The following is a 12,400-nucleotide window of genomic DNA, read 5'->3' on the forward strand; positions in this document are numbered from 1 at the left end:
TGTCTAGTTGCGTCGCCACGTCTCGAACATCCACGTCTCCAGCATCGCCCGACCAACCGTCACAGCTATGATACAGGCCGTGTCAACGCGGAGAACTCAATGCTTTCCGTCCCTCGCCAGTCCCCTCCCCCCTTAGCCGTCCTCCGATAGCCCCATTTATGATTCCAGCCAAAACATCACGACTTTCGCTTTTTGACGACAACATTTAAACCTCCAACGGTAAGCTCAGTCGAATTCCGGAAGGAAACGCGCGCCTCCAGCCCGCCTCCCATAATCGATGATGCGTAGGATAACGATTCGCGCATCGTCTTGCACCGCGGATAATCTCGGCAACAAACATTTGCCAAAAACAAGAACCGAAAACCCTCTATAAAGCCCGAGAAAAACCTCGAGAACAAGAACAAGAGAGAGAAAGAGGAGAGAGAAACAAGGAGAGCTCTTGAGTTGGTTTTTCCCTCTCTTCTTCCCTCCCACCTTCCCTCCTCCTTCTCCCCGAAGCCAAAGCTTCCCGCTTTCCCACCTCGCCGCCCCGCCGCGGCCGGGCCAAACCCTACCACGTCCCCGTCCTCGCCCGCCGCACGCCGGCGCGCCATGGACGGCTCCCCCAGCCTCCCCCTCCCGCTCCCGCTCCCGCGCCCGCGCCCCGCCCACCGCCCCCCGCTCCCGCCGCAGGTCTTCCTCCGATGCCCCGCGCCGCCGCGGGGCGCCGTCCCCGCCGCGCCGCCGCACGTGCACTACTTCCGCGCCCCGTCGCCCATCCCCGTGTACTCCCCGCGGCTCCCCGGGCCCCGCTACATCGCCGCCCGGCCCCCTCCCGCGCCCGCTGCTGCCGCCGCGGCGCCCCCGCGGCCGCCCCAGGCCTCCCCCGCGCAGCTGCCGCATCCGAGGCCGCCGCAGCCGGTGTACGAGAACGTCGTGCCGCCGGCCAGGAGGAGAGGGAGGCCCAAGTCCAAGGCGCCGGTAAGTCAATCGAAATGCAGTACATTCAGCATTGCTGTTTCAGTCTGTTCGTAGCTAATTGCGGCGATGCTGCGTCGTGTGCGCGAGAAATCGTGATTGATCCTAGTGTTCGTTGCCACAATCGATCGTTCAGCCCTGGGCACCGTGAATTTCGGTGGGGTTTTTGTGCTTTCCTGTAGGTTTGCATCAGGAAGAGTTTCTGCTAGCTGAATCAATTGACAGTGAGCTCGAATGGTCCTTTGGGTAGTGGTAATGTATCCAGTGAGGTCTGCCATGACTAAGGGCAATACTGTAATCTTCCCACGGTTAGCTGTACGGCCAATGTGCGTTGTTATGATCGCCGTGTTAGATTAAACTCCTGCGGTGTTCGAACAAACCTGCACTCCAAACGTGAAATCGACGTCCCATTGACATGCTCTGTTTTGGAAGGAACATCTCAGATGAAGACCAGTATTTAGTAAAGCAACATTGTGTATGTGAGCTTTAGTTTATATATATGCATCCTCATTTACTTTTTCTATGCACTTATCTTTCTCTTCAGTATAACTGGCCATAGTAGCATGTTCTGTGTGTATGTTTGGAGTGGTGACCCAGGTTGTCTAAGTATAGTAGTAGTGATGATTTTAGTCTCACCTTGAATGTCTAAAGTGAGTCGTAGAAGCATATAATGTCTTTGGATGATTTTCAGGCTGAGGGTTTATGACCTTTTGCACCTGGTCTTACGAGATAAGACTGTCCTGGTACTGAACTTATAGTGCATCGCTGTGCACACTTTTCTTATAAAAATAGTCAAACTCTGTTTTTGCAGTGTATATATCCGAACTCCATTTTCACCCCTTGGAATGAGGGCTTATACTTGCTGAATTGCTTTGATTATATCCTCATTTTGAAAAAGTTAGCAAGTTAGCACAGCATACCGTCCATTTCAAGACTCATGGATGTCGTAGTTCATCTTTAGAAATGACATTGTGCTCTAATATGGTTAGGCAATTAGCTGCACTCTGTTAGCGAGTTAGTGTACCTATGAGACTATAAGTGTTACCAACATCTTCGTGTATCTTCTTCACATGATTTAGGAAAATGAGCAGAAAATTGAAATAGAAAATGGCCAGTCTGAAGTTGGGAAGGGAGAGATTAGTCAAGGGCATCATAAGGAGAGTACCACTGGACCAACAAAAGGTATCAAGCGAGCAAGAAAACCACATGGATCAATTGAAGGTGCGCTCTTGGTTACATTTAAGTCAGTTTACAAAATATTCGATGTGCGTCGCTGTCATTTGATGATACTTCTTCCAGTTTATTATTGAACCAAATTGGTTAATATAATAGTCATTTGTTGACGGCACCAATTTTACTTTCAGGAGATGCAGCAAACAACTGCCGCTATGACAGTTCACTAGGTAAAGTATGCTGTTGTTCTTCCAAAGTTAAGAAAGAGATGATGTATGTTTGTTGCTTATTATTTTCTTCTTGCCAGGTCTGCTGACAAAGAAATTCATCAACCTGCTTAAAGGAGCAGAAGATGGAACCCTTGATTTAAATAAAGCAGTTGAGATACTGGAGGTCTGGTTTAGTATATAGCAAAATGAAATTTGCTTTCTACTGTCTCAGCCTCGTTGGTGTCTGTTCTTTTTTCATTGTCTGGAGTTTAGTGCCTTAATGTCTTTTAGTTTTATTAATTTCTGTAGGTGCAAAAGCGGAGGATATATGATATAACAAATGTCCTGGAAGGTGTAGATTTAATTGAAAAGGGCCTGAAGAATACGATTCGTTGGAAGTAAGTGTCCCATGTTTCTGCTTTTAATTCATTTTCCCTGTCGTAGCTTTTTACTGATGAAATAAATACATCTGAAGGGGATTTGACATGTTACTGCCTAAGGAGGTGGAGCTCCAAACTTCTGCATTGAAGGTACACTATACTACTCAACTGTATGATCTTCATTTTCTGTTTTTCTGTTTTTGTTACTATATTCATGCTTTATATACATACACTGTGCGTGCATTATTGTGCTTTAGTTTATTTTTCATTATTATAGAGGGACGTTTATTTGCTCATTTTTCTACAGTTGCATTTAGTTTCCTAATTGTAAATTATATGACTAATCAGACCATGGGTGTCGCAGCAAAGTGTTTCTGTAGTGAATGGTGTGTACCGATGATTTAGTGGATGCAACACGCCCACTGTCTTGTAAACATATTAAAGTTCTAGGAAATATCCAAGTCATTATGAATATATCTAAGATAACCAGGGGAATAAAGCACATATCAGAATTCCATTAATCTATCTTAAGTACACTTCGTTTGACTGAGGGCTTTCTGCCTTTCTCAAAGTTCACAGTATTGTCTGCAAAATGCAATCCCCCTTTTTTCCTGATGAAACAAAATGCAAATTAGCAGGCCCATCTTCTGACGGCAAGCCAGTCGACCTGAACATTAGCATTATTGTCCTAAACTTTTGTATAAAGTTTCATTTGATTATATTACAGGAGGAACTGGACTCATCACATGATAAAGAAAGCAGGTTGGATGAGGAAATACGGTAAGTTCCTTCTTTTTCACCGAAACAACAAAAATACCTGATCGCTGCTCTCTTTTTTGATGAATAGTTACTGATTCTGCAGAGAAGCACAAGAGAAACTGCTGGCGCTCAAACTAAATAAGGACAAAAAAAAGTAAGATTGTCATCTCTTATGTTCACAAATAATATTTGTTGCTACAATCAACCGAGTCCTTATGTATTTCTGTTTAGGTGGTTGTATCTTTCCAAGGAAGATATTTGTAAGATTCCTCACTTACAGGTAAGAAAGTTCCTTGCTTCATGTCTGTTTCTTCTTCCTGTAATCACAAAAGGCATTTCAACAATTGCCCCACTGATTGCAGGGATCCACTCGTATTGCAATACATGCTCCTCACGGAACCTGTGTTGAGGTTCCAGATCCTAATGCGGTATGCAATCTCTAGTTACCTTTCAGCTATGTGGTTATAGCTGATCGATCTGTCTGGTTGTTGACGCTACTTCATTTACCAGGATATGGACATCTGCAAGGACCTGGAATCTCAAGAAAAGCATTACCAGCTTCTCTTGAGAAGTTCAATGGGTCCCATTGATTGCTATTTGATAAGGTAAACTGCCGCAAACCGCTTATTGTAGAACTCACACTCAATAGTACGTACTAACGAAGCTGCTATTTTCTGCCAGTGACCATCAGGGGGTATCCGACCCAGAGCAGGTGGCGCAAGACAATTTGGATCATGCATCCACAGCTGGAGGTTCAGATGCTCCAAGGCCGGTGGATGATCATCCAAGTCAAGCTCCCGAAAAGGGAGAGGGCGACACTGTCGGCAAGCATACATCGGAACCATCCAGTACACATGAACGGATGCCTGGCATTCTGAAAATCGTACTGCCAGATACTGATGTAAGGAATGCTATTAAAACGGCATCACAGACCCAACTAATCAAGGCTGCTCGATACTCACGTTCTTCCAATTTTTTTGCAGCGTGATGCTGATTACTGGCTCGCATCTGACGTTGACGCTACCATGACTGAAACATGGGCCACTTAGACTTGATCCGCCACTACGTGGCGAAATAGCAATGACCCCACAATGCACATTCGCATTGGCGAAGGAACCGGAGCCTGGATCAGTAGGCCCACCTTCAGCGGGAGTCTTTCATTGGGTAACCGCAGATTCCATTCCCCCCCCCCCCCCCCCCCCCCCGGCGCATGCTCTGTTCTGGACTTTCGGCTGACTGGCAAAGCAGAGAGAGTATACTGTAGGCAGTAGATGTTGTACATTGGCAGGATGGTTGTAGCTGGTACCTCCTCCTGGTACATCTATATACATGGGATAGGCTCAGCAACTGAGCCATCCATTATACCGGCCTTCCTTAGAGGGACTGTGTGTGTGTATACCAAGATAGGAAGGCAACACAGTCCAGAGGAAGGCCAACATCCACCGGTCGGTGTGTGTTGTGTTGTTATCTGGTCTTCTCCCTCATTGAGGAGCGGCATCAGATGTATATCCTGACTGGCAACCTAGATTGCTGGTAGCATATCAATAAAGGTCAATACTTCATACCGATCATTGGTTCAGCTGTGTTAGTCGATATGATCATCATGAACCATTATCTTAAATTCTGCTGCAGCCTTTCTTTCGGCCGCGGTGGGCTCCTGTGTAGCTCATGTTGTGCTGTTTATTGGTGCGTGTTCCACCTGCGTCTCCTTGACTGTTTCCATATCTTGACATGGCATCTTCTCGACACCTACAGTCTAATCTCTCATACTTGCAATATGTACAGGTTGTATTATTGTTTTCATGTGTTGAGATATCAGTATGCATAAGGGTACACCATGCATGATCTTAGCCGTTTCTCGAAAGAAAGAAAAATGATGAAGTACTATGTACTAGATCTAAGGCACATTTTAAAATATTTCAAATCAGCTTTAGCTATAAAGCATTTCAGGCAGAGATGATCAATTCGCCAAACTGGCAACTCTTGTCACCTTTCCGAAGAAAACTCCATAACTTGTCCTTGGTTGGAATACTAGTATTTCTCGGATCTTGGTACCAACCATATCAACACCTTGAGTCTAAGAGGTAGTAAGACTTTCTAGAGAAATTTATGGGAAATCCAAGAGTTGGCTCAACGAGCTTCCCATAAAAGGAGCAAATTGGAAATCACTTGCTATGTTTTCTTTCTGAAATCATTCAGAGTCTGTTTTGAATAAAAAGCAATAGGAGGCCCCCGTATAAAGGTCTTGTGTATCTAGTTCATTATATGTATTTCGTGTCCTGTGAGAAGCTTGCATTCCTCTTCCCACTTATAATCTCGAGAAGTAAGACGCCGAAATTGTAGATGTACGACTTGGTCGACAAAAGACCCTTGGAGGCATACTCCATCAGAATTCCTTCAAGCTTCTAGATTACTACATTCATGCAAAAGGAAGGCGGGCTCCAATGTGGACCCGGTGGCAATCAAAGTGCATCGTTTGTTTCCAAACTTTTGGTTCCTCCAATGTCTCAGATAATTAAATCTCCTAGGCACAAATAGTGTATGTACATGAACTAAGTCTAATGATGATCTAAATTCTTAAATGTCACTCATATATATATATATGCATATCCATCTGCTAGTGTCCACTTTCCCTCACACAAATTGCCAACGCCAACCACCAAGCATTCATCTTATATGCATGTCTAGAATAGGGTGCACCATGTTTTTCAATTGCTCGTGACATATCTACTCATTATATCTAGAGAAAAGAGGGTTTTTTGGCATTTCTTTTTAATGAGCTTCTCTTTCATTCTTCATATAGGTTAAGGGTGTGTCTAACTAACAGTCGACTGATTTTCATTTAATCATAAGCCAAATTTTGTGTCCAACCATTTTGTGCCACGTGTGCAGCCTTTAGTCAAATTTTGGACTGACTGTCCACAAGACACAAAACAGGCCAGGTACAAACAATGTACTCAGGACCTGTACTAAACCACCTTGCAGAGCTGCTACTGATGATTGGACTGAAAATCCACCACAGATGGCCATTCCGATCACCTGCAGTTTAGACTTGAAAGCTGCGTATGAACGCTTGCACACTTCACCTCAGTCAACATACTTTGTCTGTGATTTTGTCTGACTGTCCTGTCATCTCTTTAGCTACTAAGCACAAAACCCATCGTAAGAGTGGCAGAGAAGAACAACGCCACCGAATCACTTGTGTCCAATAAGTACTGAATTTTGTTGCTTTAAGTATCTTAATTACTATTCTCACTGAGACAGCTATCAAGCCCAAAATGGAATAAAAATCCCATTCAAAGATGATGACTTCTGAACAACACACAATGCATGCCCAGTTTGTTGGGACATGCAGTCTTTCGGCAATGCTCGATACATCTATAGAAACAAAAGATTTGTTATTTCAACGCCCCTCTATTTCAGTAAGAGTAAAACTGTTTGCGGAAGTCTGAATATCTTCTCTGATTTGCTCCATTTCAATTCTTCGTCGCGCGAAGTAGGCCGGACTATTGGGGTCAGGAAGTGTGGTGCTTCCATTCTCTAGGACGAACACAACATATGACATAAGCGGCCTATCATCTGGGTTCTCCTCGACGCACAAGAGTGCCACATGGACGCAAAGCACAACTTCATCTACTGAACAAGTATCCATGATAGATGAGTCTGGTAACTCCTCTGCCCGACCTTCTTTCCACATATTCCATGACTGAAACAACCAAGAAGCTCATATTATTATTTTTCTTTTTGTTAGTCAAGATAAAAACTGTTTTCAAAACTAGATCCACTTTTCAAATGACAGTCGCGAAAAGTCTTCTGTGTACTCACATAGATTATGAGGCTAGGGAAACCCATGGTTTGACTATTGGAGTTTCTTCTAATACCAGTTACAACCTCTAATAGTAACACACCGAAGCTGTATACATCAGACTTGGTAGAGAAGAGGCCTTCCATTGCATACTCAGGAGCCATGTAGCCACTGCTTGATCATTTTAGTTGCAAGAGTTACTAAATTGAGAATTTTTTATAAAAATAAGTTAATATGATATTTCTTTCAATGGATACTCACTAGGTCCCAACAATGCGTTGAGTATTTGCATTTTGTTGGTTATCGCCAAATATCCTCGCCATACCAAAATCCGCTATCTTGGGTTTCATCTCTGCATCTAGCAAAACATTTCCAGCTTTCAGGTCTCTGTGAATTATTGTGAGTCTTGAATCTTGGTGGAGATAAAGAAGCCCCCTTGCGACCCCTTTAATTATATTAAACCGTGTCGACCAATCCAGTAGCAATTTTCTTGAGTCATCTGTAAATAGAAGGAATGTAAGAAAAAGAATGTTTTGAGATGTTATAGGATATGATGGTGTGTTCCTAGAATATGTACCAAAAAGGGTAGCATCCAAACTCTTGTTAGGCATATATTCATAAATCAATAACTTTTCATCCCTGTCCGCGCAACACCCAAGGAGTTGAACCAAGTTTCTATGTTGCAATCTGGCAATTAGAATTACTTCATTGCTGAATTCCTTTGTTCCTTGCTGAGAATCCTTACTAAGCCTTTTGATAGCAACTTCTTGACCACCTAACATTCCCTAGAGAATTTGAAGGTAAAACCCTAGATACATGAGCCACTAAATTATGTTGGTATTACAATGAATAATATAGAAAATTCTTGAATATGTTACCTTGTAAACTTTGCCAAAGCCTCCATGTCCAATCTTACACGTTTCACTGAAGTTGTGAGTTGCTATGGCAATTTCCTCAAATCTTACAAATGGAAATTCATGATCATGGGGAGGGTTTCCTACATCAAGCTCACCAAATGATAAATTTTTGCGTTTTCTCCATTGTTCACTCTTACCTGCTTCCACAATATTATAATCATTTATTCTTTGATGAGTATATCATGGAAATAGAAATAATAAATGAAATGTTCTTTTTTACTCTTGGAACCCGCTGGTGTTCGACTAATACCCCCTTATGAACACACTAGTAGAAAAAGGGGCTTTTGTCCCGGTTGGTAAGGCCCTTTAGTCCCGGTTTTCGAACCGGGACTAAAGGGTCGTTACAAATGCCTCTCCCCTTTAGTCCCGGTTCTTACACGAACCGGGACTAAAGGGCGCGGCCACGTGGAGCTCCACCTTTAGTCCCGGTTAGTAACACCAACCGGGACTAAAGGAAATTTTTGATTTTTTTTTTCTGAAATTTTTTTTTGAATTTTTTTTTGATTTTCAAATTTCTGAATTATTTTAACCTCTAGTCTCTAATCACCACCCCTCATCACTGCTCAATTTATCCTCTAATCACCCCTCATCATTCCAAATCATCTAACTTTCCGAACGGTCACCCATCCTCCCACTCCCCCGGCCTGAGCACGCTTAACTTCCGGGTTCTATTCTCCCTCGTTTCCAAGTCTGCACTTGTTGTTTTCCTGACAATAGTAAGATGTCAATCCTATTAACCTTCAGGAATTTTGCTTGAGCATGAAGTGACACATTTCACTGTTTGAGTTTGAAACTATTGTTTTAAAAAACAATAATTAGTTAGTAACACTAATATTTCTTGAATAATTAGTTTGACCATTGTTTGACCACAGTTTGACCAAATTTGACCAAAATTCAAAATAACTAAAATAATTATTTAGTAACACTAATATTCTAGAATAATTAGTTTGGCCATTGTTTGACCACAGTTTGACCAGATTTGACCACATTTTTTCCAAAAAAAAATTGAAACTATATTTTTTTCTGTTACTAGTGGCGCACCTAGCAAATGGTGCGCCACTAGTAAGTTTGAAATTTTTCGATTTTTCCACTCTAGATCTTAAAAGCCCCGTAAATTTTTTTCTGTTAGGTTTTTGAGGATTTTGAAAATGTTTAACGGGGTTCCCATGTAACTTTTCGAGTAGATGATTTTTCATATAAAAAACTTTTTAATCCGAGTTCCTATGCAAAAGTTATGCCCATTTTACAAATTTCAGAGAGATTTTGCAAATAAAGTCGAAATTCATATTTGTAAATTTTCCCAACAACTAGACCACATATCACATGGGAAACTTATTTTATTTTATTTTTTGACATTTCCATCATTTTCTTTTGTTTTTTCTAAAACTGAAAAGGCGGTCGGGGGGGGGGGGGGGGGAGGGAGTTTGAAAATGGGACCTTCAGTACCGGTTCGTGCCATGAACCGGTACTAATGCCTCAAAGCCCATTAGTACCGGTTGGTGGCACCAACCGGGACTAATGGGCATCGCACCCTTTAGTCCCGGTTCGTGGCACGAACCGGGACTAAAGGGCCCAGGTGAACCGGGACTAATGCTTTAGCCGCACGAACCGGGATAAATGCTCACATTAGTCCCGGTTCGTGACTGAACCGGGACTAATGTGAAAACTGCCCTGTGACCAAAGCCCTGTTTTCTACTAGTGACACATACTTTCCCTAGAATCCCTCTGTCACTCCTACCTCCTCACCCCCATAGCATGTGCAATGTTCACTCAATCAGGCTCACCTATATCCTTGATACCTCGAATTCATAGCAAGGTTACACATCATCACTCTTTGTTTTATGAAGCCAGGTGATGTCGAGTATGGTTTCTCTGGCATGTGGACTCCATTATTATTTTTAGTAGATTGTCCATTGTGATTACATCATTTGGTTAAAGCAAGCTAGACTCGTATAAGGGTTATTTTCTCTAGTTTTATGTGTCCAAACGATGTCAAGATTTTGTAGTCCAAGGGTACAACACGATAGTAAATATGAATTGCAAGCTCAGATGGAATATCTCATTTTTGAGAGAGAGAGGGGGGAGCTAAATGCACCTTTAAATTTTAACCATGCAAAGGCTATGAATAGGAGTACTAGAACAGTTGCTAAAACTGGTAGCGCAATCCTCCCTGCATTGCTCTCTGCCCTTTTACCTGTGCAATACATACATAGCGTAAACATGTCAAACAATAGAAGTACTCCAATAACAAACTAGTAAAGGGAGAGATTTTCATTTGAAACTTAGTACAAGGAGAGAATGCGGTACCATCTGTCACATCCAAGCCAGCAAGTCGGAGATAGAGCGTGTTTCTACCAAACACTGCGCCAAGCTTTTCGGTGTCAACCAACTCCCCGCCCCAAACCAAGCACCTTGTCACGTTTCCTCCAGATCTGCTACTGCTCAGGTTAGCGTGCGCGTACGCCACACAGGAGCAGTTGTGGCTGCACTCTGTTGCGCACTCCTCCAATGTACTCTTGCCCCCACCAACGAGGGTGAACTTGTCGGGCGGTTTCATCCCTGGCAAGGCCAAGAAACCGTCACCGCACCCGCCCAATGGCTCCTTCCGCCGGCATCCCATAGAGAACCTGCCACCGGTCCACTCCTCCGTGCTAGCCGGCTCGAAACCATCTAGGCACTTGCACGTTGGGACAGGTGCTGCCGTCTGATCACAGTAGCCGTACGGACCACAATAGCCGTATAGGCTGCATTCAGCGGAGGGCAACTTCACGAGGACTTCCCACGCCAACAACTTGTTGTTCCAGCTTTGGATTTGGAACTCGCCGGAGTAGGTCAGCACAAACCTAGTGTGCGGGGTTCCATCGGAGAGGCTATATGTGATGTAGATCTCCTCGTCGTTGTCAAGGATGGCATGGTACATGATGACCCCTGTGCTGGCATTCGCCTGTTGGTATCGGCCCTCGCTAATCACAAGGTCCCCTGTCCATGGGGCACTGCGCAACACCGGGCGCTTCCCGTCCCAGACGAATACCTGGAGGAACGTGGTGGGATCGAATCCAAAAGAAAAACGGCCCGACGAGGGGTCGCCGGGGCCTTTCCAGGATACGAGGCGGTCACCGCCATCGTGGGTGTTGTACTTGACCCGAAGCTTCATACCAGGGAGGTACGTGTCGGTGTGGTGGTCGAAGCTCTGCCACAACGTGGTGCCATTTGACTACCGGATAACGAGGTTACCGGTGTTCAAAAGCACCGCCGCAGGGGTAGACGGCCCTGGTGTAGCGGATAGGCTGGTCGTAGTCCAGAGGACACGGCCGCTGCCATCACCATTAGAGAGAATGAGATTGGAGGAATTGGTGAGTGAGAGCACCGGTGAAGAGGAAGAGCTGTTGATGACCGGGGTTTCTCGGTTGGCGACCCAAACCACAGTGAGCTCTGGAATGTCGTTGTACCATATGCCAAGGTACAACTTGGCTGGGGTACTGGTGGAGTTGTTTGGGGAGAAGAAGCCCAAGGCGAAAGCACCGCCATCGGAGACGATGGTGCTGCCAGTGGAGAGCGGCTTGCCGGGGACAAGCCGGTCGTCGGATGCACCGAACGGCAGGAACAGAAGGACCAGCACCGCGGCGCGGCAGGTGAGAGCCAGCCAATCCATGGATCGACCAGGCCACAAAAATCTAAGTACAAAACTAGTCTGCAAGGTGGGAGTAACCGAGTAAGTGTATATATACTTGCACCCGATGAGCCTTGGTCTACAATCCAAAAAAAGAAAAGCTTTGACGAAGATGAATCACAGGCAGCATCCAGGCATTTTCGTCCGTGGAAGAAGCAGAGTGCTAGATCTTGAAATGCTAGCAGGTTGGTTTGGGAGCTGAGAGTGTATTGGAAATTTGGAGTTTAGATTTCAGCTGTCCACGTCGGAGTTGGGATGCCACCGTCATTGCTGACTAGACAGACTAGTGACTGCTAAAACATTAAGCATTTATGCTGATAAAATTTACCAGCTCCAGCGTGGTTGGATCCCTGTATGGTCAGACCTAACACAAATGTACGACCAACGAACAAGCTAGGTGTTTCTTACCATGTTCGCGTGCAGACTGAATGTTTTTCTGTTCCTCACCACGTCACAACTTACCAAGTTAGCAACATACTCCTACTTTTCATCCCGTAAGTTGAAAACCAAGTTTCTACGCTGCGATTCGG

General features: G+C 44.4%; 1 protein-coding gene and 1 pseudogene across 2 annotated transcripts; one reads left to right on the plus strand and one right to left on the minus strand.

Moving 5' to 3' along the window:
- Positions 1-366: 366 nt before the first annotated feature.
- On the plus strand, positions 367-5,042 carry LOC109732644 (transcription factor E2FC). Of its 2 annotated transcripts, XM_020291824.4 has the most exons (13): positions 476-960; positions 2,037-2,178; positions 2,322-2,360; positions 2,438-2,523; positions 2,649-2,737; positions 2,815-2,869; positions 3,447-3,499; positions 3,582-3,632; positions 3,710-3,758; positions 3,841-3,906; positions 3,989-4,083; positions 4,160-4,379; positions 4,462-5,042. In XM_020291824.4, the coding sequence occupies exons 1-13, from the start codon at positions 592-594 to the stop codon at positions 4,525-4,527; spliced, it is 1,380 nt and encodes a 459-aa protein (XP_020147413.1). In that variant the 5' UTR covers positions 476-591; the 3' UTR covers positions 4,528-5,042. The 2 variants fall into 2 exon arrangements, with proteins under 2 accessions (XP_073363811.1, XP_020147413.1); XM_073507710.1 differs by having other exon boundaries at positions 367-960; positions 4,160-4,466.
- Positions 5,043-6,881: 1,839 nt separating this feature from the next.
- On the minus strand, positions 6,882-11,852 carry LOC109732640 (G-type lectin S-receptor-like serine/threonine-protein kinase At1g11300; annotated as a pseudogene).
- Positions 11,853-12,400: the final 548 nt, after the last annotated feature.

Source organism: Aegilops tauschii, chromosome 2, assembly GCF_002575655.3.
Source record: "Aegilops tauschii subsp. strangulata cultivar AL8/78 chromosome 2, Aet v6.0, whole genome shotgun sequence".
Taxonomy (NCBI): domain Eukaryota; kingdom Viridiplantae; phylum Streptophyta; class Magnoliopsida; order Poales; family Poaceae; genus Aegilops; species Aegilops tauschii.

What these genes read in the sequence shown, in the direction of transcription:
- LOC109732644 (XM_073507710.1), top strand. Translation starts at nt 592, where the DNA reads ATGGACGGCTCCCCCAGCCTCCCCCTCCCGCTCCCGCTCCCGCGCCCG. An exon ending in GGCCCAAGTCCAAGGCGCCG is followed by an intron (nt 961 to 2,036) that starts GTAAGTCAATCG and finishes CACATGATTTAG; the next exon opens with GAAAATGAGCAGAAAATTGA. An exon ending in AAGAATACGATTCGTTGGAA is followed by an intron (nt 2,738 to 2,814) that starts GTAAGTGTCCCA and finishes ATACATCTGAAG; the next exon opens with GGGATTTGACATGTTACTGC.